This window comes from Rattus norvegicus, chromosome 4, assembly GCF_036323735.1.
Source record: "Rattus norvegicus strain BN/NHsdMcwi chromosome 4, GRCr8, whole genome shotgun sequence".
In the NCBI taxonomy this organism is placed as follows: Eukaryota; Metazoa; Chordata; class Mammalia; order Rodentia; family Muridae; genus Rattus; species Rattus norvegicus.
Genome location: NC_086022.1, coordinates 59,266,945 through 59,294,829, shown reverse-complemented (window position 1 = coordinate 59,294,829; position 27,885 = coordinate 59,266,945). Strand labels below are relative to the sequence as shown.

General features: G+C 47.5%; 1 protein-coding gene, 1 long non-coding RNA gene and 1 pseudogene across 6 annotated transcripts; 2 read left to right on the top strand and 1 right to left on the bottom strand.

Moving 5' to 3' along the window:
- Window positions 1-580: 580 nt before the first annotated feature.
- Window positions 581-24,117, bottom strand: Tspan33 (tetraspanin 33). 5 transcript variants are annotated; one of them, XM_063286495.1, is made up of 9 exons: window positions 18,638-18,804; window positions 15,455-15,911; window positions 9,060-9,117; window positions 8,353-8,480; window positions 7,957-8,031; window positions 5,367-5,462; window positions 2,315-2,443; window positions 1,796-1,957; window positions 583-1,610 (listed from the first exon to the last, which is right to left on the bottom strand). In XM_063286495.1, the coding sequence occupies exons 3-9, from the start codon at window positions 9,106-9,108 to the stop codon at window positions 1,509-1,511; spliced, it is 741 nt and encodes a 246-aa protein (XP_063142565.1). In that variant the 5' UTR covers window positions 9,109-9,117; window positions 15,455-15,911; window positions 18,638-18,804; the 3' UTR covers window positions 583-1,508. The 5 variants fall into 5 exon arrangements, with proteins under 5 accessions (NP_001102697.1, XP_063142565.1, XP_063142566.1 ...); XM_063286496.1 differs by having other exon boundaries at window positions 8,353-8,477; NM_001109227.1 differs by lacking the exons at window positions 15,455-15,911; window positions 18,638-18,804 and adding an exon at window positions 23,782-24,086 and having other exon boundaries at window positions 581-1,610.
- On the top strand, window positions 17,335-22,435 carry LOC120102481 (uncharacterized). Its single transcript, XR_005504141.2, has 3 exons — window positions 17,335-18,253; window positions 21,987-22,075; window positions 22,243-22,435. It is a non-coding gene; the product is annotated as an uncharacterized LOC120102481 (long non-coding RNA).
- Window positions 24,118-24,132: 15 nt separating the features above from the next.
- Snrpg-ps6 (small nuclear ribonucleoprotein polypeptide G, pseudogene 6) lies at window positions 24,133-25,714 on the top strand (annotated as a pseudogene).
- Window positions 25,715-27,885: the final 2,171 nt, after the last annotated feature.

Here is a 27,885-nt window from a genome sequence, read left to right as displayed (position 1 = left end):
CTAAGAAGACCACCGGACGCTCTCCTAGGTTCCTAGGTTCCCAGGTCACATGGGTGGGGACCACCCATGTAGCGGAGCCGCCCTGCGCCGCCCCGCGCGCCCCGCCCTCAAGCTGTTCCAGGCGGAGGAAGCCCCACACATTGCTAAGTGCTTGCTGAGTTCTCCTTAACCCAGACTGGGCATCAGTATCCAGTTCCTCCAGTTAAAGATGGAGGATGGGCCAGCCTTCTTAGTGCCCCCTCCACTCTGATGTTGCGTGCTCTCTCCTAGCTCCCTGCTCCACCCTAAATGAATTTCAACCCACTGTAATTGAAGAAAAAGCAAGCAAGCAAACAAACAAAACACTAAGGTTGGGATTTGGGATAAAATAACACCATTCCTATGAACCCGTACCTGAAGTCGTTCTATCTAATTTAGACCGGAGGGTTCAACCCTAATGTAGGTCATGTGAGGGAACTGGAGGCTTTATGCGGTTCAGGGGTTTCAAGTCTCTTCCACAAGGCAGGCCCATAGTTTATAGTTCGGTCCCTTCTACTTTTCTTCTAGTTGCCCGAATGGAAAATTGATGTAGGACAGCTTAGCCCATGTCAACAAACTTTTATTGCCATTTCTGCCAGATTCCTGATTCTTACACTGTAGAAACACTGAGTTCTGGTGCAGGGGATGCGGGTAGGAGGTGTTGCCACTCCTCTGCCAAGTTAAAGAAAACCCCACTTGCTGGGGCAGGAAGGCTAGACAGAGAGGAATTCAAGGGCACGTATGGCTTAGTCCAGCTTCTCCCGAATGCGGAATATAGGGACCATGGTTCCAAACACTGTATGAGGGGGATGGGGATGAATTTGGCCACTTCTTGCCCTTGCTGCCATGTTTCCATGGCAACGAGGGAGGGGCAGGATATAGCTCACTCTGACTACCTGGGAGTACAGCAAGGCAAGCATTTGGTAAACACACCCCCTTCCACTCTATCCCCCATATACCCAGCTGTCCCCATCCAACCCCTAGGCTCACTCTGCTCTGCCTGCTTCACTCCCTTGCTCTCTGGAGCTGGGATTATGCCAACTGGACTCCAGGCAGGCCTGCTAGTGTCTGCTCCACACAGCCAGGTCTCCCTGGCAGCAGACTCTATGTCCACCTAGCTCAGCAGCAGCCTTAACAGAGCTGTCTGTTGTGCCTCAGCGAAGTGTGCAGCTAGTAACCCTACAGCTTTCTGTACCACTGCCGCTTCCACACCTCTGCCCACAGGAAACCAAAAAACATAAACTCAAATGTTCAAGGTTACAAACAGGACAAAATAATTCTCAGGCAGTATTGAGGCTGGGATGGGGAGATGAGGCACATCCTTCTGAGACCTGAGCCATCTGTGTCCTTCCTTTGGGATTTCGTCTTTCCACTGGGCCTTCACTCTGGGGGCTGGAATCTAAATCTGCACTGGGTGCTGCTCTTAGCACCCTCCACTGCTGGTCCATGAGGATGCTCGTCACCATGGTGAGGAAGCACAGGAAGGAGTCTCAGTACCACGGGTCAGCACGGTGCTGCTGGTTGTAGAGCTGCAGCTTGATCTGATCTTTTATCTGATTCACAAGGACCTGGGACAGCAGGATTCCCACCAGCTGCAGAGGGCACAGAGAAATCAGGCAGGAATCGACTGCCCTGCTTTCCCAGCTGCCTGCCCAGCGCAGCAAGCACCATTGCTCTCTGGTCCCTTGCTACACCAGTACCCAGCTGATCCCTGGATGCCTCCGAAAATGGAAACCCAGAGATTTGTGAGACCTACCAGTTGGACCGGGTAAGTTACCTGGGGGATGGCCAGGCCTAATGCCACACCGCCAAGTAGAAACAGGTTGCTGTGTATCCAGTTGACCAACTTGTCAATACAGCCGTTAGTGTAGATGACTTTACTAGCTTCCAAGTAGTCCAGAGCCTGCATACCTTGGCCACACATTGTGTTGATCACTGCCTGAGGAAAAAGTTGAGAAGCCGAATGGTACTCCCACACCAAGAAACACTGGCTGACAGACGTGCCAACTTTCCCAACCACCTAAGTTGTTAGAGAATGTCTGTGGAGAATACTGGAATAAAAGTGACTGAATGCAGAATTCTTTTCTTTCGTACTCTCATTCCACCCCTGCCCCTTTATCTCTGCCCCATGTGGGCTCAGAGTGAAAGGCTAATGTGGCCATCACAGTGGGGTGAAGACAAACGCTGCAAAGCCACCTGGCTAAGCTCAGGAACAGAGTGTCACCATAACAGCTTTTTTGACCAGGAAGTGACTTGGAGCTTACTGAGGAGGAAATGACACGCAGTGTTTGCTCACCTGGTTGGGGGTGGGCAAGCAACAGGAATAAGGCACAGAGCAGCGCTCACGGCTAGGGTTGTCCTCCGAGCAGTTGAAGTACATATTCTGAGACCAGTCTCTGTAGGAAATCCCTCCGCAGCAGCTGAACTGCAACAGAGCCCACCAGAAAGGTAGGAACCATTGAGCCCCCAACACTGAGGTGGCCAGGCCCTCACCAAGCCTAAGGCAGGCTTCCATTGTAACCTCAAGTACTGTAAGCACATTTAGGAGCTCGAGCTTCTCAGTCACTTTCACTAAAGAAGTCCTCCTAATACCTTATCTATCTTATTATAACTGACTTAGTGCTTGATTCTCCCACTGGTGCACACAGAGAGAGTAGGGGGAGGGGGAGGGAGGGAGGGAGAGGGGGGGAGAAAGAGGGAGGTACATATTATTCAGATTTAACCTCTTGGGAGAAGGTTCTGGATTTATAGCCCTATAAAACAGTCTAGAAAAGGAGATATTCAAGATTACTGGCTTGGACCAGGGTTGCTCAGTGATGGAGCATATGCTAAAAATGTTTGACCTCGGGGTTGGGGATTTAGCTCAGTGGTAGAGCGCTTGCCTAGCAACCGCAAGGCCCTGGGTTCGGTCCCCAGCTCTGAAAAAAAAGAAAAGAAAAAAAATTTTTTTGACCTCTGGATTCACTCCAGCGCTACCAAGAAAAAAAAAAAAAATCCAAACCAAAAACCTTGATGTAAGAAAAAAAAAAAAAACCAAGGGGGCTGGGGATTTAGCTCAGTGGTAGAGCGCTTACCTAGGAAGCGCAAGGCCCTGGGTTCAGTCCCCAGCTCCGAAAAAAAGAACCAAAAAAAAAAAAAAAAAAAAAAACCACAAGAAGAAAACCTTCAATATCAGGTCCACAGTTACTCTACGGATCCCAAAGCCGAGGGCTGCTGTGCCAGAGGAACAGAAATGCAGCACTGGTGTCAAAGATGCCTTTGATTCATGGCAGCATAGCCTAGAACCACCAAAAGTGAAAGTAACAGAAGTGTCCACCACTGGATAAACAGAACGAGGCAGTCACATGGAGTATTACTTAGCCTTTAAAAAGGAAATTCTAACACACGCCACATAAAACATGGACGAAACCTTATGACATGCCAAGTGGAAGTACTCACATATGTACACATATGTATAATTCCATTCACATGCTGTTATAGTCACAGACATTTGAATGGTGGTGGCCTCCACAAGAGGGAAATGGAAAGTGTTTAATGGGCACAGTTCAGCAAGTAAAGATGGAAAGGTTTTGTTTTTCTTATTATTTGTGTGTATGTGTTGTGTATGCATGCGAGCATCGCATGCACACACGCACGTGCGTGTACGCACACGCACACACGCACACACACACACACACGCCATAGTGTATATGTAAAGGCCAGATGACAACTTTTGGGAGTTAGTTCTCCTCTTTCACAGTGGCTTTCTGGAATCAAGCTCAGGTGCTCTGTCAGGGTTTTATAAAAAGCATTTTCACCCACTGAGCTGTTTCTCTATCCTGAAGAGTTTTTGTCTTGTTTTGTTGTTGAGATGGGGGTTCTTATAACCAGCTGGCTTGAAACTCAATATGAAGCCGAGTCTGGCCTTGAACTCCTAATCTTTACAACTCTGTCTGTCAAACAGAAGGGACAGTGTGCACTGCCATATGGACAAAGATGGAAACGCTCTGCTAACAGATGCTGCTTACGACTACATACATACGATTTTCTCCTTCTATGCTGGGGACTGAACCTGGGGCCTCACATACTAGGCAGGTGCTCACCACTGCGCTATAACCCCAGCGTCTCAGTAGTTACTCTGGCTGTCCTTGAACTGACGGGATAACTCAGGCAGGCCTGGAACTCTCTCTGTCATAGACTCCCAACTGGGGAGGATTACAAGTGTGTCAACACATCCACCTAGTAGAGGTTTTTTTAAAGTATGGAATAGAGTTTATTCAGGGCAGGGGGAAGGGAGTTAAAAGAAAGGTGGGGGGGTGTAGACAGGGAAAGAGGAAGAGGTGTAGAGAGGAGGAGAGGGAGAGGGGAAAGAAGGAGAGGGGTAGAGGTGGGCAATGAGCATGTGGAGAGAGATGGGAGAAGGGAATGGGAAGGGAGGAGGAAAGGGAAGGGAGCACGGGCAGGAAAGCAAGAGAGCAATGTAAATCTTTTTAATAAGTAAAATGGTAAATTCTGGGTTATGGGTGTAGCTCAGTGTTGTAGAGTATTTGTCCATGGTGTTCACAGCTCTGGGTTCTACTCCTAGTTTTACAAAAACAAGCAAAACAAAATAAAATGGCTTTTGTTTTTGTTTGTTTGAGACAGGGTTTCACTGTGTAGTTCTTTCTTCTCTCTTTTCTTTCTTTTTTTTCTTTTTTTTTTCGGAGCAAGGACCAAACCCAGGACCTTGCGCTTGCTAGGCAAGCGCTCTACCACTGAGCTAAATCCCCAACCCCTCACTGTGTAGTTCTAACTGTCCGAGAACTCACTCTATAGACCCGGCTAGCTTAGAAGTCAGAGATCCACCTGCCTCTGTGCCTCCCAGGCGCTGGGATTAAAGGTGTGTGCAACCAACACCAGGCACAAAATAGTATTTTTTGATTACATATATTTGGTCACCGTTTTTAATGTTATATATAATAAAATATGATTGTTCCTCATTCCCTTATAGGTAATCCCTTACAATGTTTATCTTTAAATTCTTCTAGAATATTTTTGTAAGACTAATAGTCTTTCCACGCTTCTTTACATAAGCATATGTATTATTACATATATATGTATAATATATGTATATTATATATTATATTTGAATACATGTAAATCCGTATATAAGTACGTATGTACATATGTATATGTATATATATTACCCATATATGCAATGCTATATGTAGCATCCTATGCCCTTAGTACATGCCGCCCCCCAACTGTGCCCCCAAAGCCCTTCCTAGAACACATTACTTATCGGGTAAAAGAGAGCCACAGGCCTAGAGAGAGGCATTTTTTGCCCCTCCCCCAGGGCACTGGGTGGTCACAGCGCACTTGGCTGGTACCTTCTTCTGGCCAAAGTCGATGAGGTTCTGCAGATCCAGATCATCTCGGTAATGCACGATAGCATTGTTGATGATCTCACTCACTTTCCCCCGAGCCTGCAGGTACAATCGGGACGCATGGTTAATTCACAGTGTATTAATTCCCTCAGAAATAATAGCAAACACATATCAGCACTTGTGATGCTCTGAATGAAAATGTCCCCCAGAGTCTCAGATGCTTGAGTACTTAGTCTGTAGTTGGTGGCACTGCGAGGGGAGGTGTAGGTGGTGTGGCTTTGTTGAAGGAAGTATGTCACTTGGTGTGAACTCTGAAGTTTAAAAGCTCCATGCCATTCCCAGGATGCTCTGTTTTCTGCCTGTGGTTCAGGATGTGAGTCCTCAGCATCCTACGTCTGCCACCATCCCCACCGTTGCTGCCATGTCTCTCTGCCACAACAGGCTTACCCTCAGGATCCGTAAGCCAAAGAAACGCTTCTCTGAGTTGCCCTGGTCGTGGTGTCTTATCACAGCAGCAGGACAGTCACCAGCACACTAATGTTTTGCCTTTTGCTCTCCTTCCCAGACATCTCTATGGTTTACTGTCCCAGCACACTTTGTAGAGGCAGAAGGATACCCTCCATACATACCACAGTTGGTCAGCGGCCCAGGGTAGCCCTTCCCTCTCTATGCCAAGTTCCGGAGGATCAGCATAGGCTTGGTGCGCTCCCATCCCACTCTGGGTGCGTGCTAACAGCCACTAAAGTCATGCAGCCAAATGGCCCTAAGTCCTAGGCATCATCCCAGCTCCAGTCTTTCTACCATACCTATGCACGGCCACCCGCTCCTATTCTAGCCTCTCTTTTATATGCTGGGTAACTCTCACATCCTGTGGAACATTAACTCATTAGAGAGCCTCACTCTCCCACAAATTTATTTTATACTTTACCATTCAAAGGGCTAAGCATTAATGAGAAGCCCTGTCAACTCTGGTGAATGAGAGACACTAAGCCTCCAATCCCTGTTCATACAGGACGGAGAAGGAGCCTGATGGTCAGAGAGATAATACTCATGTCCCTCCTTCACATTAAAGTGGGAAAGTGTAAGAGGCCCGTGTCCTGTCACTGAAAGGAAGTGACTGCCTCCCAAGAGCTGGAGGGGGCAGGCGATCACAGGTCAAAGTTAAAATGAGGGCAGCTACCAAAGGTCAAGGTGATATTCTCTCAGATCATCTTTAATCTGAATCAGCTTTGAAATCAGACGTTGCAAGGGAAGACCTTTGGTTGGTTGGTGCAGGCCCATCCACTCTGGGCCTTGGGTACCGTGGGCCAGAGCAACCGTGTTCCCGACATCACAGCTTCTCAGAACTGTCTTTCAGAAGAGTGCAGTGTTATCTACCTCTCTCTACCTACTTCTGTCTGCATATTAGTACACAGAATACTTGTTTACTGGTGCAGTGAAGAAAGGAATTTTGTTTTGTTTTTGCAGAAAGGGGCTCACTTAGTGGAGACACTGACCTCTAGTGGACACAAGAAAAATTGCTCTTTAGACTCATCTATTTTATGAAGCCAGAAGGACTTGTCAACTACAGATCAGATCAGCAGCTCTTAGCCTAATAATTTTGTGCCATGGTCTCTCTCTGCTCAACTACTTTTTCCCATGGCTTATTCTGTGTTTGTTTATTGAGACAGGGTTTCTTTATATAGACCCAGTTGTCCTAGAACTCACTACGTAGACCAGGCTATCCTGTAACTCAGAGGTCCACCTGCCTTTGCTTCCTAAATGCTAGGAATAAAGGGTTGCACCAATACATCTTGCTACATTTTTCTTCCTTTTTAAAAAGTACATTTCTCACTACATAGTCTCTATCAGCTATACTGGAACTCATAATGTAGGCAATGCTGGGCTCAAACTCGTGGAAATCCCTCTGCCTCTGGTTTCCCAGTACTGGGATTAAAGGAAATGCTGGTTCTTATTTAGGATTGATGCCTCAGGCAGCCCACTTCCAGATGCAGGAAGCATGGTTGAGAACAGAATCTGCCTTCCCTCTGCTTTCCATATCTCATTCAATAAACAGTGTTTGAATAAGAGTCTCTTCAAGTTGTCTGTGGTTTTGATCCCTGAGTTCTACTTAGTCATTTATCATTAAGTATGTTGGTTATTTTAATGTTTCTCATGTTTATAGATTCCCCTCCTCCATGGCATGAGGTTGTCAAAGGAAAACACCTTACAGTCATGAAATTCTCTTTAAAAGTTTTCTTTTTTTTTAAGATTTATTCATTTATTATATATAAGTACACTGTAGCTGTCTTCAGACACACCAGAAGAGGGCATCGGATCTCTTTACAGATGGTTGTGAGCCATCATGTGGTTGCTGGGAATTGAACTCAGGACCTCAGGAAGAGCAGTCGGTGCTCTTAACCACTGAGCCATCTCTCCAGCCCCATGAAATTCTCTTTAAACAGACTGATGTTAGAGGCCATTTATTCATCCCTAGGGGGAACCTTTCAAAGGTTGGTGCTTCCCAGGGGAAAGAGTGCAGTGGTTAATTAATCAGTAAGAACTTCCCCTTCCTCCCTCTGGTACTAAGAGGCCTCTAGGCTCCCAGTGTTACCTTGTCTGAGAAAACGAAGCCCAGGATGCCAGCAGCCAGCTGCAGCAGGAACACGATGGTGAGGCAGAGGGAGAACTGTGGCACACAGGCAAGACAAGGAGACGAACATCACTGCTTGGAAAGCAGCTCTTCCCAGGGCCAAGGAGAGGCAGCTGGACTCTTCTTGACACACCCCCAACATGACAAAGATTTCTGCCTCTAAGACAATGCCAGGGATGTGGCCACCCTGCTAGGTCACCCAGAGCAGAATTCTGCAGCGAGGAGTGGACAGCACAGGCTTAGAGGGTAGGATCAGAGCTCTGGAGACAGAATGGACCTCCCTTGGGTGGTAGAGGGGAGCAGTAAGTACGAGGAAGAGGAGCAGGCAAGACTTTCCTGCTCGGCCTGACCACTCACAGTCTGCAGAAGGCAGATGTTCTCCCGAAGGGATCCGATACAGCCGCAGAAGGTGAGAAGGAACATGAGAACGCCCACCACGATCAGCAGGATAGCAGGGTCCACCGCCAGACAAGCCAAGGCTGCTTCTGGGAGAGAGGCCGACACTCAGCTGGAGCCCGGCACCCACTGAGGGGGCTCCCAAGAATGGATGAGAAGTGTACCCAATCTGTTCTTCCTGTGCTGGAGGGAGCCTCTTTGCCTGCTGAGGATTATGGGAAAGACCTCCTCACAGGGGAGAACAAAAATATGATAGAGGAGTCCCAGCATGTAATTTGAGGAACTAGGGAAAAGCCTTTTTCCAGGCTCATGAGTGAAGTGGCCACTTTTGCTCCAGAGATGACTTGAGTGGCATTGGGCTCACTAGCTGGGCAGATTCCTGGACACTCTGCAGAGGAGTTAAGGGTGAGTTACCTCAAGACGAGCTGGGGGGTGGGGGGAGCAAAGTCCTTGACTGCTCTCTGCTTCTACAGACCTAGCTTCTCTCCAGGGCTTAGTTCAGGCAGATCTTGGGAAGGGGTGAGGGCTCAGGAAAACCCAAGTGAACTACCAATCTGAAGTGGTCCCCAGTTAGACTGGGTTCAGGGAGCTGCTCCTCTGACCTCAGCCCAGGGCCAGAGCTGGAGCAAGCAGATTGTGGAGAGGCAGAAGAGAGACCTATAACCCACCTGCGTGCTTCATCAGCCTGGCATAGACACCCACAGCCACCATGACCATGGAAATTACCTGTGGGAACAGGAAAGGAGTCAGGAGAAAATGAGAGAGCTCTGGACATAAAGGAAAAAAACTTTTAGGAGGACGGGAAGGCCAGCTTTCCTGGGGTACAGATGCAGCTATCCCTCCCAACACTACTAAGGGTGCTTTACCTCCACGAGAAACTCCTGTCTCCTTCATTCTCTATAACACAATCATCTTGTGAGACAGACAGTGTCCCCAACTCACAGATGGAGAAATTAAGACAGCACAAGCTTAATATAGAACAGAATAGTGATTAAAAACACAGGCTTCTGGACAGATCTGGAAATATCACTCAGGGCTACACACAAGGCCTGGGTTTAATCACAAACATGAAAACTCACCATGCACAAGCACACACACAGACACAACTAAAACAAAGTATGAACTTCTGAGAGATTCGAGATTGAACTCCATTTGGAACAACCTTCCGAGTCTCCATTGATTTCTGTGTGAAGACAGAATTAAGGACAAAGGGCAGTTGTGATGGCTTCTGGCAGTTGGTTTCAGCATTCAGGAGGCTGAGATGGGAGATCAAGACTCCAGGCCAGCCTGTGCTACAGTGCAAGAGCCTGCCTCGAAGAAAGAAATATACTTAATTTTCATCTGTGTTTTTCATCTGAGTCTGCGCATGTGTCCGTGTGGTGCACACTGAAGCCACAAGAGGGCACAGAAGATCCTCGGATCTCGTGTTAGAGATAAAGGTGTTGGTGAAATGTTTTGTGTGGGAGTTGGAATCTAAACTCCAGGCAGGTCCTGAGTTACAGCAGTAATCATTCACAACCACTGAGCCATTTCTCCAGCCAAAATTATTTAAACTATAACCGTATCTCCGTCTTTCTGTTTGCTCTTTCTCTCCTTCCCTTTCTTTTCTTTTTGTTTTTCCAGGTTTCTGTGTGTAGCCCTGGCTGTCCTGTAATTCACTCTGGAGAACGGGCTGGCCTCAAACTCAGAGATCTGTCTGCCTCTATCTCTCTCCCAGTGTGGGGATTAAAGATGTGCGCCATCATTGTCTGGCTAAACTTGTATTTCTTATGTCTTAAAAAATCTTTCAGGGACTGAAGAAGAGTTTCAGCAGTTAAGAGCACTTGATCTTGCAGAGAGCCTGGCCTTGAGGTCCTAGCACCCACAACGTAGCTCACAAGCCTGTAACTCCAGTTGGTTCCTTACCTCTGCTAGGAACCTCAGGTTCCTTCCTCTGGCCTCTGAGGGCACTTACAAACATGCGTACAAATAAAGTAGGTTAGTTTCACTGTTTTACGTCTGTTTGTTTATGTGTGAGCTCATGCCACAGCCCTCAAGTGAAGTCAGAGGACAACTTGCAGGAGTTGATTTCTCCTTCCATGATGTGTGTCCCAGGGAATCACATTTAGGGTGCCAGCCTTGGCCACAAGCACCTTTACCCACTAAGCCATATTGTCAGTCCAGGAAAAAAAAATTTGTGAGAGTTAAATACAATAATGTTTGAAAAACACCTAAATTTCTGACACTGATATTATATACCATCACCACACAGGAATTGTTCAATTCTGAATTCTAACTCACCCATATCAAAAGGCAGGTCTTTCTGGTAGATGCAGGCTCTAGCTCTCTAACTCCATGGCAAGCCAAGAATAAAGTGCACACCAATGTGAAAGGCAGGAGAGTGTGTGCTTACTGGCTCTACCGTGGAAAAGAATCTGTGAACTCTGATTCCAACATAGAAAGCACGATTTAGGCCTTACAAATTTCATGGCTCCTCCCTGTGAGAGCAAACCCACTAGAGACTTCCAGGGGGCCCGAGGGTCTTTGTCTCCTAGGCCTCCAAGAGTGCCTGGTAGCCCCAGCTCTCACTCAGCTTCCAGCCCAGTTTCCAGGCTGGTGCTAAGCAGCAGCTCACTATCACCATGGCAACAGATTAGGCCAAGCTCTGGCAGAGAGGTCTCAGCAGCAGGAGCCTGACCAGCTCAGTAGGGAAGGGTACATAGCAGCTACATCCCTCGTCCTACAAGACAAGAATCTGCTGGAAAGAGCCACCTGGGAGGTCTTCAGTGAAAGAAGGGAGCCGGGCCCTAGGACAGGTAATAGGGTCAAACTAGTCCTCTGTGAGGAAGACATTTTTCCATTTGGGAGTGACTTCTGAAAATTCTTTACTATTTAGCAGAGGACAAATATGTAGTTAATGTCAATCCTGGGTTAAAAATAAGTTGCTGAAATACTTTTTTGTGAATCCATAGTGCTTTCTCCTGGCCCCCTACTCAGGTCAGTCCTGACTCAGATCCAACATGATCAGCACTGTCTCCTCACTCCCACCCAAGTCTGGTCCTTCCTCTGATTTGGGCCCAAAGATTATTAGCCTTCATATTCTGCTTGGGATAAACAGGGCAGCTTAAAAAGCTGAATGTGGGGCTGGAAGTGCCCCACAGCTGACTTCCTATAGCAAGGCCAAACTTAGGAAACATGGGGGAGCAGGGAAATCCTAGGTCAGAAATGCCAGTCACTTCCAGGTCTGGAAGAGTCCTTTAACAGTAAGAGCAAATGTCTCTGTCCCTTAAAACTTATCACTCCTGGCTCAGCCAGATGGCTCAACAGGTGGAGGAACTCAGGTGCAAGTGTGGCAACCTGAGTTCGCTACCTGGAGCGCACTCCACAAAACTGCCTCTGCCTCCACACAGACTTTCCCTCACTACTACACATGACTGCAGTTGTGACTATCATTTTACTGTCTAAAACTTAATAGTTAAAATGAGTATCTGTTCTGTATTTCTGTGTCCCCTCTCATGCTAACATGTTCTAGACTGTAACTTTGTACAGAGAACAAACAGCAGTGTGGTTGTGCATCCCTGCAACCTCAGTACTCTGGAGGGAGAAGGGGAAGAATCAGAAGTTCAAGCCTGGCCTTGGGTTCGGATATGTTGTAAGTTAGAAGCCAGAATGGTCTACAACAAAAGAGACAGAGATGGGAGAAGAAGAACGGGAGAGAGGGAGAGAGGCTACACACCACAGGCAACTTAATTCTCTCCACGGGCATGTAATTATACTCCATCTACTGGGGTAGGTAGAACAACGTCCCCCAAAGACAATAATGCCCACAGCCTATGAACCTGTGAGTGTATTACCTTGTGTTGCACAAGAGACCTTTTGCAAATGTCATTTAGGATTGAGGGTTTAGAGACACCCCACATCCCCCACCCCCACTGCCACCAACCAGGACCCAATATGGTCACAAGCAGATCTTAAGGAAGAAAGGAAGGAAGGAAGGAAGGAAGGAAGGAAGGGAGGGAGGGAGGGAGGGAGGGAGGGAGGGAGGAAGGAAGGAAGGAAGGAAGGAAGGAAGGAAGGAAGGAAGGGGGAGATTCAGAGAGAGGCAGAACAGGAGCAAGGTTGGGGTGATGCAGTACCCTGGACCAAGGGATGTAGGCAGCTTGAGAAGCTGGAGAAGGCAAGGACATTTCCCCCAGAGAGCACAGGTAGGGACATGGAATTATAGACACCTTGATGCTAGCCCAGGAGAGCCTGTTTTGGGCTTTGGACCTTTAGAAATGTGAAAGATTAAATCTGTGTTGTTCTAAACATTAAGCTCAGGAAAACAGAAACTAATATTCAATCCAGCCCACTGGTTGCCAGATAAGGTTCTGCGAGGACCTGCAATCTGTAATCAGTGTTATCTTGTGGAGAAAACAAGAGCATCTACAGCTTAAAGCAGTGGCTCTCAGCTTGGCTGCCATTAAAGTCACCTGGACGTGGAGGAGACACTTCAAGTCTTAATGTCCAGACTGTCCTGCAAGCCAAGTCATTTAGAATCCCCGGCCAGGAGACCCAAGCAACTGCAGTTCTGGGAGTTCCTGGTTTCCACAGTGCAGTCCGATTATGGACTTTTAAGCCTCAAGTGCAGCCAACCAGGAATGTAAAATAGAAAACAGGTTACATTACAATCTGGATGGAGTTGTGAATAGTAACGCTAGCCTGATCATCGAGGATGTCTCTCCCCTGAGCCCTCCGGACCCGTGCTCTGTCCTTCACATCTCCATGCCTGCCCTCACTGCCCACCCTGGAGTCCTCCAAGCCGGCCATGACAAGGTTAGCACTGCAGACATTATCAACATCACTTTAAAGGTATGCAGCGCTTCAGAAATGGACTCAGACACTCGCCTATTAAGCTGAGAGAGCAGAAGGACATGGGCTGAGTGTGCATGGGTGCTGTGACGACAACCGAACACAACACAGCCCCCCACCCCCATTCCAGTAATCTTCCTATGGTGCCAATCTTTAGTACCAAATCTCCATAGTAAGAGTCCCATCAATAACTTGCTCTCCCGAGGATAGAGATAAAGTCACTTCCCTTCCTACAGTGGGCTTTCACATAATGGACAGAATGAAGCTTGGCTAGAAACTGTTAAAAGCTAGGTACCATTTTCAAAATAGCTGAGCCTAGCTTTTAGGTAAATTTATGTTCCTGAAAAGCTGTCAGTCAGATGATATAAAATAATTTGTATGCAACAGTCCCTTTATTCTTATATAAAGTGAGTTATCACCTTGGAATGAAAATGGTCATTCCCTGGGCTCTGGCGAGAAATGGCTAGTTTAGGACCAGAGCAGAAATGTATTAAGATGAGCAGGGAACAGGTTGGGGCAGAAAGTAAAGCACTGAGAAATAAAACCCGGGTAGGGGGAACTGACTCAGTGGGTAAGAGCGTTTGCTGTGCAAGCATGATGACCTGGGTTCAAATCACCAGTACCACATAAAAGCTGGGAATATGGCTAAGCAAACTGGTAACCCCAACAGTGGGGAACACATATCTGTAGAGACTGCTGACCGGCCAGCCCAGCCAAAGGGGAGATTTTCAGATTCAATGAGAGACTCTACAGCAAGGAAATAAGGCAGAGACAGATTGAGAGAAACACTCTGTCTTCCTGTGGCTTCCACAAGGGTGCCATACACAGACATTTACAACACACAATCAGGATTCTCACACTGGTGAGACACAAGCACCAAGTGAACGAGCTATCAATGGCCAAAGCCAGAAAAACTTGAACATCAGAATAAATAAAAATGGGGGCTGAAGACATGGTTCAATGATTGAGTCCATATTGTTCTTACAAAGGACCCAAGTTTGGTTCCCAGTAACCACACTGGTGACTCACACATGCCAGTAACTCCAGCTCCAGGGATCTGATGCCTCTGTCCTCCTTGGGCACTTGTCCTTGCATGCACACACCTACACACGGTCATATACACATGCACATATAATTTAAAAATAAAGTAAAAACTTAAGTGAATTAAATTATTAACCGTAGTATAAAATAGTTCTCTGAGCACCTATATGGATGCAAACAAATGGCTCATACAGATTATCTAATAAATGTAGCTATCAGAGAGGTAGGACAGACCTCATTACTCCGTGTGAGTGCACTGTGCATAGTCTTCCTTCCAAAGAGCACAGCCCAAAAGAGGAAAAAGCAATTGCACATTGGGGAACCAACCAACAGCACCTCAGCTTCTCGTTCAAGGTCAGTAGCAATAGGATGATGGTGATGAATCACTGGAGGAAAATGTTACTGTGCCATTGTGGTCTTCCTCCTCAAAACCCACAGGAACACCATGAGCAGACTTCAGGCAGTTCTCATAAAGGGACCATCTACAAAATACTATGACAATACCTCAACAACCCTCAAGGCCATCAAAAACAAGTCAGAGGGAGGAAACACAACAGCTAAATGTAATGTGGGATCCTGGAACAGATAGGAGAAACTAAGGGAGCCTGATGAAAGTTCAGAGAATAGTGCTAATGCTGTTGATTGTAACAGACACAGCATACTAACCTACGGTGTTAGCATGGAGGAACTGGTCCGTATCCATGCTTATTTAAAAGGGTTGGTGAAATGGCTCAGTGAGTAAAGGGGCTTGCTGACAAGCCAAGACAAGATATGAGTTCGATTCCTAGGACCCACATGGTAGAAGGAGACAGCAACCTCTGGCAAGCTGTCTTCTGATCTTCAAACATATGTGTCACATGAATGCCCACACTTATATATACACAATAAATGCAAATAAATATGAAAAGGTATATTTAAATAAAAAGCCACCCTTAAATTTTTACGTTTATAAACTTAGGTTTTGGGGATGGCATCTTTTATTAAAAACTTTTTCATATAATGTTTTGATCATGTTTTCCCCTCCTTCAATTTCTTCTAGATACCCACTCATCTTTATTCTGTCTCTCAACAACAAAAACCCCAGAAAAACAAGAAACTCAAGAGAAAAAAACCCGTACAAAACCAAAAATCAAGGCAAGCAAAGAGCAATAAGCCAAAAGAATGCTAAAACGAACAAAAGTCCACAATCTACCGTGGGTTTAGTTCTGTTAGCTGACGGCCCCAGGGCCTGTCCTGAGTGTGGCTGATGTACTCAGTGAGAGCCCACTGCAGGAAGGTGGATGCTCCCTTGCCACTGGGCACCACCGTAGCTCTCTCAGTGGCGGCCCCGTTTGACTTGAGCCTATGCAGGTCTTGGGCTGCCAGTCTCTGGGTTCATGTATGCATCAGTCCTGCTGGTCCTGAAGACATGGCTTCCCTGCAGACATCATCCACCACCTCTGGCTCTTGCAATCTTTATGCCTCCTCTTCCACACAGATCCCTGAGTCTTACGGGGAGGGCTTTGATGAGAACATCCCCGTGCAGGACTCAGTGCTCCACGGTCTCTCTCTACACATTGTCCAGTTGTGGGTCTCCGTGTTGATTCCCGTCTACTGTGAAGCTTCACTGACGTGGGCTGAACCCCAGGCCAGTGTGATCAATGGGGGCCCTGGTAAAAATGGAGACAGGCTAAAATGGAAGCTTGGGGTGGTACATTTTTTAAAATGATTTATTTATTTTATGTGAATTGACATTTTTCCTGCGTGTATGGCTGTGTGAGGGTGTTGGATCGATCTCCTGGAGCCGGAGTTATAGACAGTTTTAAGCTTCTTTGTGGGTCCTGGGAATTGAACCCAGGTCCTCTAGAAGAAGAGCCAGTGTTCTTATTAACCACCAAGGCACCTCTCCAGCCTCTGGTGTGACACTTTTTTTTTTTTTTGGTTCTTTTTTTCGGAGCTGGGGACTGAACCCAGGGCCTTGCGCTTCCTAGGCAAGCGCTCTACCACTGAGCTAAATCCCCAGCCCCGATGTGCCACTTTTAAATGGGGTCTCATGTCAATACGGGCCTCAAACTCCCTATGTAGCTCAGGATGGCCTTGAACTCCTGATACTGTCTACCCACACCCGTCCTCACCCTGCCTCCCACTTTGCTACCACACCTAGTAAATTACACATTTTTGACAGGAATATTACATAGATACTATTGCATTTGAGGAAGCACAAGACACTGATTTCTACCATATGGACACATAATTTTGCTACCGTAACAGTCTATTCCATATATGTCTCTGCATGTCATAAAACAACACAGGCAGTTTCCGTGTTTCCTTTACAGGGTTGTGACTGGGGCTTTTCTTTGCCCCCCTGCTAGTGCTGATTAGAGGGTGAACAGCCAAGGCACTGATATTCTTCAAAAAGAAAACAGGAAATGGAAAAAAGAGTCTCTCCGTTATTTTGGTTTGTCTTGCAAACTAGAGAAAGATACCCGTGATTTGATGTATGCACGGAAATAAGTCTTGTTCTATCCCTTATGGTACTAGTTCAGGACCCCAAGCTGAGGCACTGAACATAGGTTCCCAAGCTCAATGTCAACAAGTACAGGCAAATTGATTGCTGGTTGCCTGCCAAACCCTGAGGCCGCCCTGGGAGACAGGATAGGGCCCTGTCCCTAGGGGATATGCACACGCACACAAAGCTTTTGTAGAATAGAAGATATTAATTATTAATATAATTAATTATCATCTTTCTGTGGCTAATTGTGAGACTGTGAGCAAAGGAATTAAAGCTGACCTTGGAGTCACTCCCATCCACACACCATTCCCTTTCCTGAAGGAGGCTTCACCTATGGCCCTCACACATAAGCTCACCCCAGCAGGGGACTCCTAGGGTCTGTCTCCAAGGTCAGTAGTTCCTCCTGTGAGTGCCACGAGCCAGCACCAGACTAACCTTCATTTACTTACTTACTTGTTTGTGTGTGTCCCCCATGCATGTGCATACCACGTGTAAACGTGGAGACAAGAGGATAACTTCTGGGAGCTGTTGTACTCTTTCCATGCTCTGGGTCCCAGGGATTGAACTCAGGCCATCAGGCTTAGTGACAGACACCTTTACCTGCTGAGTTGTTTTGCCCGCCCCAGACTAAACTTATATACTAACACCTCGTCCCAACCAAGAGGGCATTTCCATTTCCATTTCCATTTTACAGAGCTGTAGTTCACAGCATTCAAGTGATTTTCCTGGTTCACTCAGTGAGTTGCTGAAATGGGATAGGAACCTAATTCTAGTCCTCAAAGCCTTCGGACCTCAGCCACTGGGCTGGCTGCCTTCTTATCTCTGCACCACAGTCACCCCTGATCTCGTGTCTTCCCCATGGGGCTATCATGAAGCAGGAAGAACAGCTGCCCTCAGTCCTCCTGGGGAGCAGCTGGCAATCTCCAAAGCTGGGGGAGCCCAGGGAGGGGAGAGAGAACATCACAGGGTACCAGCAAGGCCTAGTGGGAAGCTCAGAGGAATCCCTGACACCTCGAAAGGGGAAGGCGTGGAATGAAGTGGGGCCTTCCAAGAAAGCACCAGCCTTGCCTGGCTCCACATTTTATAATCCAGTCTGCAGACAGTTGGGGGTTGTTTCAGTGGCCCCTCCATTAGAGTCTCTTTCCTTCTTCTTCCCCCACACCTAATCCTTAGCACTACCAAAGCCTAGATGGGGACTCCATCGTAGAGAAAGTAGAATTGAGTCTTTGTTTCTCAGATATTCTATCCTATTTTTGGATGGACTGCAAGAAACTCCTGAACCAAAACAAGGCCCTTCCTCTTGTTTCCCAGGACCCGCACATGCTGGGCCTCTGTGTCATCCCAGCACTGCTGTTCCTGGAATTCTGAGGAGGCCACTGTGTGACACTGGCTTGCTCCTCTGAACTGGATGATGTCACCTTGATGTTAACAGGGCTCCTTCCTCATCGTGTCTGTGGTTGACCTTGTCTTCCTCAGACCATGGCTGCTTTTTCTTCAAAGGTAATGCATGAGGAAGGGAAGGCCACAAGGGCTTACTCCCCATAGTATAACTGTTCATATTTGACAGTTACTGGACATAATAATCCATGTCTGGAATCCCCAAACTCAGACAGCTGAGGCAGGGGGACTGCTGTGTATTCAAAGATAGCATGAGCTACAAAGTGAGGTTCCCCCAAACCCAATTCAAATTCACAGTCCTAGAAAGACCAGTCTAGTTCATAGTCTGATAGTCTGTTAACAAGACCATGAGAAGACTCATATACTTCTTAAATTCTTTCAAAAACTTGCTTAAATTTTAGCTATAGGCTTAGTCCAAGACATAGTCAAGCAGAGTTGCTAGGGAAGATAAGAAAGCCAGAGAGATGTGATGGCTATTCCACTTACGGTGGTTTGAGGTTTGTTTGTTCTTTAGCAACGAGGTCTTCCTATGTGCCCAGGCTGGCCTGGAACTTGCCATGTAGAAGTGCAGGTTTGACTGAATTCACTGTGTAGTCTATTTGGCAGAAGGAGCCTCTGCTTCTTCAGCTTGCAGAATGATGGGATGACAGGGATTCACTAATCTAGCATTTCTATTGTTTTAAAAAAAAATGTCCTGAGACAGGCCTGGTGGCTCATCAGCATTCGGGAGGCTGAGGCAAGGAAGGAGAGCTCTGTAAGTTTGAAGCCTGACTCAAAAAAAAAAAAAAATCAAAGAGGGGCTGTAGAGATCGCTCAGTGGGCAAAACTCGTAGTGCAAGCATGAGGCCCTTAGTTCAAATCCCCAGAGTGCATGTGGAAGCTGGACTTAGTAGCACATGTCTAGAATCTCAGTACTCCTACTGTGAGATGGGAGACAGGACAAGAACACCCTAGATGCTCTGAGGCCAGCACACTAGCACAGGCAGCCATGAATAAAAGACCCTGTCTCAAACAAGGTAGACACACACACACACACACACACACACACACACACACACACACAAAGGGGAGGAGGGAGGAAAAAAATATACAGAACAGCCAGAATTGCATAGAGAAATCCTGTCTCAAAGAAAGAACGGAAGGAAGGGAAAAAAAAGCTAGACTTGGTGGTATGAATTTGTCTGAAATTTCAAGACTGAGGAGTTAGAAGGAAGAGGATCAGAAATTCAAGGCCAGGGCTGGAGAGATGGCTCAGCAGTTAAGAGCACTGACTGCTCTTCCAGAGGTCCTGAGTTCAGTTCCCAGCAACCACATGGTGGCTCACAACCATCTGTAATGGGATCTGATGTGCTCTTCTGGTGTGTCTGAAGACAACTACAGTGTACTTATATAATAAATAAATAAAATAAATAAATCTTTTAAAAAAGAAAGAAATTCAAGGCCAGCCTGTCTCAAGAGACAAATGAAAACCAAGAATCTGATCGTTTCGTTTACTGAAGCCTGTGTAGCCTGTGTAGCCTGTGGGTGCAGGAATGCTGCGGGAGGGAAGAGGAGACGGGCGGCCACAGCATTCAGGAGAGTGTAGGTCAGGAGAGATGGGAGGACTTGACAGGATCTTGACAGGCTTGATGAGTGGTCACTTCCCCCTGGCTTCTGAGAAGTTACAGGAGAGTGCCTCAGGTGGTCGGCGATGACTCTCAGTGCCTGGAGGACTCCATAAATGGGTCAGGGCGATGACTCTCAGTGCCTGGAGGACTCCATAAATGGGTCAGGAGGTGGACTACAGTGACCACACCAGGACATTTATTCCAAAGGTGCTTTGAAAGGACATGCATCATCATACAACAAGGAATCCAAAGTTAGCAGAACCATAGCTTCTCTAGGCTGTGTAGGAAAGTACAAAATGCCCTTTAGTAAAGTACAAAATGGCATTTGGTAACAAAGTAGTATTAGGCCAACACTTTCAGTACAACTACCATTCTATTGACTATGGTCTGAAGTGTAAAAAAAGACTCCTCACCAGTGGCTGAGACTGGCCTAGGGAAGACCGGAATGGGGTTCAAATGTATCACGAACAGAAGAAAGCCAGATGTTAAGGGTAGCAATCACATATGGTGCTGGGGAGCTACTCAAGAAGATAGCTGTCATTTTTTTCTGACCTGGTGGGAGGGAGAGGTGTCAGGTAGAAGAGGACACAGTTGGGTCCACTAAGAGTGCTTGAGCAGGCAAGGCTATGGTACCTTTTCACAGAACAAGTCTATGAGGGAGGGAGAGAGAGAGGACACTGGGCCTCCAATGAAGAAGCTTTGCTCTCTTGGGCAACAAACATCGGTTCAACATCCACTCCTGCCCCAGGTAATAAGAATCCAGAATCAAATAGGGCAGTCTCCAGGCTCAGGAGCCCGGGGTCTAGGTGGGGAGACAGACAAATAATCATGTGACTTAGTACAGGGACTGCAAGCACCCCAACTGCTGCTCAGAGTGGATAAAGGACCAGCAAGACAGAAGCAGGGCAGCACAGATAATACTCCCGCCAACAAGTGCCCCAGGCTAGGACACCGTTTCCCCTATCAGTGTGTTCACCCTGTACAGAGGTGATCAACAGAGGGAGCAGGGAAGGCAGTTACTTCTAACGAGTTTAAATACAACTTCTAGGATCTTGGAGCAGTTACTTCCAGACTATGGAAACTCAATAATCAGTCACCCAGCAACCTGATTCTGGGGAGAAAAATCAGAGCTTCCATGCCAAAGAGGAAATGAGATTTGAAACATAAACGGGAGGGATTGGTTCTAATTCCAAGGGAGGCACCAGCTTCTGAATCAGATTCCAAATGTCCCAGGAGGAGTCAGGGCTCCTTCTGCAGTAGATGTGGACCTGGCCATCATGACGTGTGAGCCCAGAGGATGCTGGCTACCTTCCTAACATGACCCCCTCCACAGCTCCCCAGGAGCTGGCCAGACATGCACTCTGCCTGCAAAGTGGTCCAACTGTCCCAGCCGAGGGTGCTTTCCAAGCAAAAAGGGGGAATTTATTTGATTAGGACACTGGAAGCCTACACGGGACATCACATGGTCACCTGTCCCTGAATTGAATGGGAACAGAAACGGGCTCTGAGCTGGAGAAGTGGCCCTGCATTGACAGATGCACGTGTGTGGAATAAACTGGGGCTCTAGGTTTAGTAGAGAAGTGTCAATCAGAATGGCCTGAACAGTACCATCTTTTACCATCCCTTAGGGCGGCCAGCATCCCAGGGACCAAGACACAGAGAGACTCATGCTTAGATCCTTTAGGTCTTAAAGAGAGAAAACAGATCCCAAAGTGATTTATTCATCTATAAATAGTTCACAGAAATAGACAAATTCCTCCGTTAGAGGAAAAAGATTAGGGACAGAGAGACAGATATGTTGGCTTGGCGTCACACAGTAAGTGGGTGACAGAAAGAAACTGGGCCTCTTGTCCTTCCAGGCGCTATTTCGAGAGCCCCAACTTTTGCATCCTCAGTAGGTCCAAAGTGGGGGTTCTGCTCTAATTTGGGGGTAGTAGCAACATGGCTAGCTTCTGATTTCGAAGGAAGCATTTTTTACTTTACCTTCTTTTAGTTTTTAGATAGGACCATGTTTATCCAGGGTGAGGGAGCATTTTGTCACCCACATGTGCAGATGGCCAAAATGCCTTCATGGGGCACTTTTACTTACATTTTAACATATTTTTTATTATTTTTTACGCGCATTATTTTATTTACATAGTTTACATTCTTCGCCAAGGTAAATGGGCCTAAGAGCCTGGCTCTCTTCCAGACTGTGACCTCCCAAAGTTATTTGTGTTTGATTAAAGGGGCATATGGTGGAACCAAACAATCCACGAGAATGGTCCTGAACACAAGGGTGACAGAGATACCCAGCTGCTGACACTGAGGAGGGCAGGTAAGAGGGAGGCTCCCAAGGAGCAAGGCCTTGGCTGAAAGCCCAAGTGAGGACCCACTGGAGGGTGGTTTCACCGGTGCCTGCCCCTCTGTGGTGAGTTCCCCTCAGTAATCCCCTCAGCCCTGCAGCATGGTGGTGAGGGGTTTTCTTGTTTTCAAACCACCCAGGGAAGCAGAACATGGGTTGACTGGTTACCCCAGCCAGAGTAGCAGCCATCTGAGTCACGGACTTTCCCTACACGCATGCCTGCTCAGTAGAAAATCACCAGCCCGAGCCCGCTAACCAGCTGCCGGACACGGGTGGAAATGCTGACCGTTGTTGCCATTTAACTTTCTCCTGTATAAAAATGTGCAAGTTTAACAAGATGCCTGCTGGATTTTCTGTTACCCTAGTTCTAAAACCGAGAACGTGACAGAAGCCCAAAGTACGATGTCTTCCCAAGAGTACGATGGCTGAGCATGAGCGTCATCACTGCCCTCTGTGCTGTCTCTCATTTGTCCCAGTAGGCTAGCACTTCTGTACTCTGCTTCACACCCAGCGGCCTCAGACGTCTGGACTGCTCCTCCTCCCAGGGGGCAGCTCAGACCCACTATTATCCCCTCTGGCAAATCTGAGCTACCGTCTCAGGCTGAGGTAGGCAAGGAGGATAGGCTTCAGGGGCTGCAGCTTTGATGCAGTAGAAACTGGCAGAAGAATGGAGAGATGGGGAAGGACTTCCCTAGTTAAATCCGGGGGGGCCCACGCACTCTCTGGCTATGAAATAGGACTTTGCTAGCATTTTCTAGTGGGCTCCCTCCTCCCCCTGAATTCTCAGCCCTCTCCTGCCACCTCCCAATTACACTGCATTAGATTTTGGTTGGGAGGAAGGGAAGGCCTGCGGACTTGAACATATTTACCCAGAGCAGTCAAATCAACAAGGATGGGAGAGTAGGGTTGAAAATCCAGGTGTCTGGAGCTCTCTGTTAATACTGTTTACACTTTCCCACCGCAATCAGAAGATTCGGAAAGGATCCACAGTTTCCAACCCAACAGCAACAGCAACAACGACAGCAACAACAACAACCACCCTATTTTGAATTATCTGAAGACTGTCAGCTCCAATAGGCGAAGCTGGTCTTAAAGAAGGCAGGGCAAAGTTTAGGGACATGCTGGGATATACACCGGACCTGGAGACCATTCTTAACCCTTTTCAGCCCTGGCAGGAGTAGACACTGAGGCCTGCAAAAGGGACTGATATAGCCCCTTGACACAAGCCCCTGAGGAACGGGGGCAAAGGAAGGCTTGGGGTTTCTCTTCCTTCCCTCTCTCTCCACCCCCGCCCCGCGCCTGTTTTGCCAGTCCGGCCTTCCAGCCCCCCAGGCCTGAAAGTCCCTAACCATGAAATATGCCCATGGGGCTGTCCAGCCGGCTTTTTCCCCAAACCCTTTTTATTTTATGGCCTGACACAGATCCTCATCCGTGCTAAAGCTTCATCGGCAGCAAGGATGATGCCCACCTCAACGTCCCCTCCTGACACGGCGCCACTATGGTGTTCCTCCCCAGGAGAAATGCCCCCAAGTGTCACAAGCTCAGAAAACTAGGAAGCACCGCTCGACACGCTCCTGGGCACCGGGCAGCCCAGGCCGAACCTTCTAGCCTCAGGCAGCCCCCTCGGCGCTCCAGGGATGCCCGACAGTCCGGGTGTCCTGTGACCCCCCGAATCTCACCCAGAAGAGCATGTTGAAGAAGAAGAGCAGGTATTTCACCAGCGGGCTGACGAAGGAGAACTCCTCCCCGTAGGCAGCGGGCACGCCAGGTCTCCGCGCCATGGTCCACTGCTGCCCCCGGGGGGCCTATCTCCCAGCGGCCGCCGGCCCACCTGCGCGTCCTGCAGCCGGGGGCGGGAGCCGCGGGGCCACGGGGACCCGAACGCCTGGGCAGCCGCGCCGCGCCGGGAGCCGCCCGAACTGTGCGTCGGGGAGCCGCGCGGCCGGAGAACGGCGCCGCCGCTGAAGCCGCGGCGGACAGCGTGAGCGGCGGAGACTCCACCGCGGCCGCAGACCAGCTTGGCCCGCCCGGCTCCCAGGAAACCGGGCCCGCCCCCCAGACGGCCATTGGTGAGACTGCCTGAGCCTGACTTCTCATTGGTCCGCGGCTCATGTCACTAAGCAGCCAGCCATCCCTCTCCTCGGAGAGGCGGGGGAGACACCTGTTCTGTGAGGGACAACTTGCTAAAGGGTCAGTGGTTCTGCTTCTCCCCGCCTAGACGGAAAGCCTGCGGGCTGCACAGCTGCTTCAGGGAAAAAGAATGAGGGAAAGGAATGCTCCCTGCATCCCACACCCACGTCCTCTGCTCAGTTGCTGTGCACGCACGCAAACCACACGTACGTTTAAATCAACAAGTACGCACTTTGTGTGTTGAGCAATTCGCTAAACCCAGTGGGAGTAGAAAAGAAGGTGATCCTCAGGGGTCACGACAATAAAATCAGAGCAACAAACGACGGGTACTAACAACTGGAGAGCGAAGAATAGATGCAACCCGGTTTAGCAACCGAATACTTCAAATGCTCATTTTAAAAGCCTCATAACCCAATAGTGAATTCTCAGACCATCCTCATTTGTCATCACCATCCAGTCCCTCTGTCCAAACCTCTCAGAACGTTGGTCTAAATGCAGACACCTTTCGTTTTTGTTTATTTGTTTGTTTGTTTGTTTGTTTTTTTAACATGCTGATAGGATATGCACAGATTGAATCCCGAGTACAATGTGGTGGACGTTGTACTGGTTACGCACGTAATACAATCTTAACCTATGGAGAAATCTGATTTTGCCGTCCATAGCATGATCTCCCAAGCTACATGTTTTGTAACGTTGAGTGGGGGGAGCTGCAGACGTTGATCAAATTAGAATCCGTTAGTGCATGTAAATCACACAGAGACGGCTAATAAGGGGACTCACAAAATGCGGTACTTTTCTTTAAAAGATTTTTTAAAGATGCGTAAGTGTGTGTATATGTACCACCGTGCATGCAGGTGCCGATGGAGACCGGAAAAAAGGATCTCAGAACCCTGGCGACTAGAGTTATAGGAATTTGTGAGCTACCTAATGTCAGTGCTGGGAACTGAACTTTGGTCCTCTGAAGGAGCAGCAAATACCGTTGTGCTGAGCTCACTGAGGAGTCGCCATGAGCAAAGCCCACCCTCCGGGACAGGAAGTTATCATTGAAGTTAAACGGCGGCAGGCATGTACTGCGGGGCTTTGATCCCTTTATGAGTGTGTGGAGATGGCAACCAGTGGGCAACAGAACAACATCGGGATGGTGGTCATCCGAGGAAACAGCATCATCATGTTAGAAGCCTTGGAAAGAGTCTAACCAGTGTTCCGCAGTGTGTCCACATCCCTCCCCAAAGGCCTGTTTGATTGTGATGTAGAATTAGGTCATGTACATTTTCATATGAAATTTTTGCTAAATAAACTTTTGTGATACTCAAAAAAAAATAATAGTAACTGAGCCACATCTCCAGCCCTGGTGTTTTGTTTCAGTAGGACTCAAAGTCCAGTGTGAGAATACAATGACTGCACGAGTAACTATTACATAACAGGTTAGAAGTTGTCGTGGCAAGAGAAACTGGAGGAGGATGAGATTTAGAATAATAGAGACGGTGGGGAAGTGAGATCCAGGTGGATGCAAAAAGGCGTGTCAGACTTCGATGCATAAAAGTATACCGAGTGTTGTGCGAAAAATAAGCACATCACTTCTCACGGCTTGGTGTAGCGGCGCAAGCTAATGCCGTATGTGTCAAATTGAACGGGAATTGTAGAAGGACTCGAGATCAGATTGCTGAGCATGTGTTGAATTGATTTAGAAATAGGAGTTTTGGAGAAGGAAATGGGGTAAGATCTCAGTTTTCAGATAGAGTTGGAAAGAAGCTGAAGAAAATTTCATTTCAGCAGTTAGGAAGCAGGAGCAGGTAGATCTCTGTGAGTTTGAGGCAAACCTGGTCTACACTGAGTTGTAGATCAGCCAGGGGCACACATTGAGATCCTATCTTTAAAAAAAATTAAGTTAAGTTAAATTTAAAAAAATCCTGGGGTTGGGGATTTAGCTCAGTGGTAGAGCGCTTGCCTAGAGAGCGCAAGGCCCTGGGTTCGGTTCCCAGCTCCGGGAAAAAAAAAAATCCTAATACTATTATTCTGCTAAGTGGACGCAGTGTTAAACAGCCTCCTGCGTTTTTTATCTTTATACGCATCAAAAAAGTTTCTCTTTGCAGTCAATGTGATTAATAGAGGCACACAACCGGTCAGCATAAGGGGAATAAGAGATTGTAGAATGCTCACCTGTAAATGGAAGGTCTATATTACAATATCCCTTCTCACCACAAGGCTTGGATATCACCAAGGAAGAAGTAGGGGGTTGTAAAAATGAAAGGCAGTGAAGATTTGCAGCAAGACAGTATTTGCTGGGCTGGAGAGATGGCTCAGTGGTTAAGAGCACTGTCTGCTCTTCCAGAGGACCTGAGTTCAGCAACCACATGGTAGCTCACAACCATCTGTGATGGAATCTGATGCCCTCTTCTGGTGTGTCTGAAGACAGCTACGGTGTACTTATATATAGTAAATAAATAATTTTTTTTTAAAAAGACAGTATTTGCTGGACATGACAGGGCTGCTGCACATAAGAACTTACAGAGGCTGAGACCTCATGCACAAGAGCTGCTTAGATCAAGCTGACTGAAAACCCAGCATGGAGATAGGAGAGGGTCATGGAGTTTGTTTATTTGTTTTTGTTCTGAGACAAAGTCTTACTATGCAGCTCTGGGTGTCCTAAAACTCTATATGTAGATAAGACTGGCTTCCAATTCACAGAGACCTACCTGTCTCTCTCACCTGAGTACTGGGATTAAAGATGCGCATCCCTACTATGTAGCCCAAGTTCTCTTGAGTGTGAGGCAAGTGCTCTCCCAGTGACCTGCATCCGTAGCACAGCCTCAGTGTTACTCATGCTGTTCTCAAGCTCCTGGACTCAAGTAATCTGCCTGCCGCCTCAGCCTATCAAGCAGCCGGGACTACAGACCATCTGCAAACCGTCCTGGACAGCAGAATCTGAGTGTAAGAAGTGCAAGGCGCCAGGCAGTGGTGGGACATACCTTAAATCCCAGCACTTAGCAGGCAGATCTCTGAGCTTGAGGCCTGTCTGGTCTACAGACTGAGTGAGTTCCAGGACAGCCGGGGCTGCACAAAGAGAAATCCTGTCTCAGAAAACAAAAGCAACAGCAAAAAACAAACAAAGAGAAGTACATAGTGTACTAAAGTTAGGCTCCCATTTTTAGACATTAGCGAAAGCTTTGAGTACTTCTCTATCCAAAATCATCCTAAAACCAGGCATGGTGGCTTGTGTCAGTTCCTAGCATTCACACTGGGCAGCTCACAACTATAACTGTTTAGCTCCAGGGAAATCTGTGTCCTCTCTTTTAGTCTCTGTGGGTCCCATATACCTCTCTCTCTCTCTCTCTCTCTCTCTCTCTCTCTCTCTCTCACACACACACACACACACACACACACACACACTCACACTCACACAGGCACACACACATAGACACATACAATGTAAAGGAATTATTCTTAATATAAATGTAAATATTGAATTAATTTACCTTAGCCTTCTATGGTAACCTGGTTACCTCCCAGTCCTATCCTATAATATTTGCATATTAATTATTGATCTGGCTCTTTGGGCTTCAGGCGTGTTTCTCTGATCTCTTTCTGAACCCCTTCCTTGTGGCTCCAAATTCTCCACCCTTTTTGCTGATCTGAATCAATCTCTCTCTCTC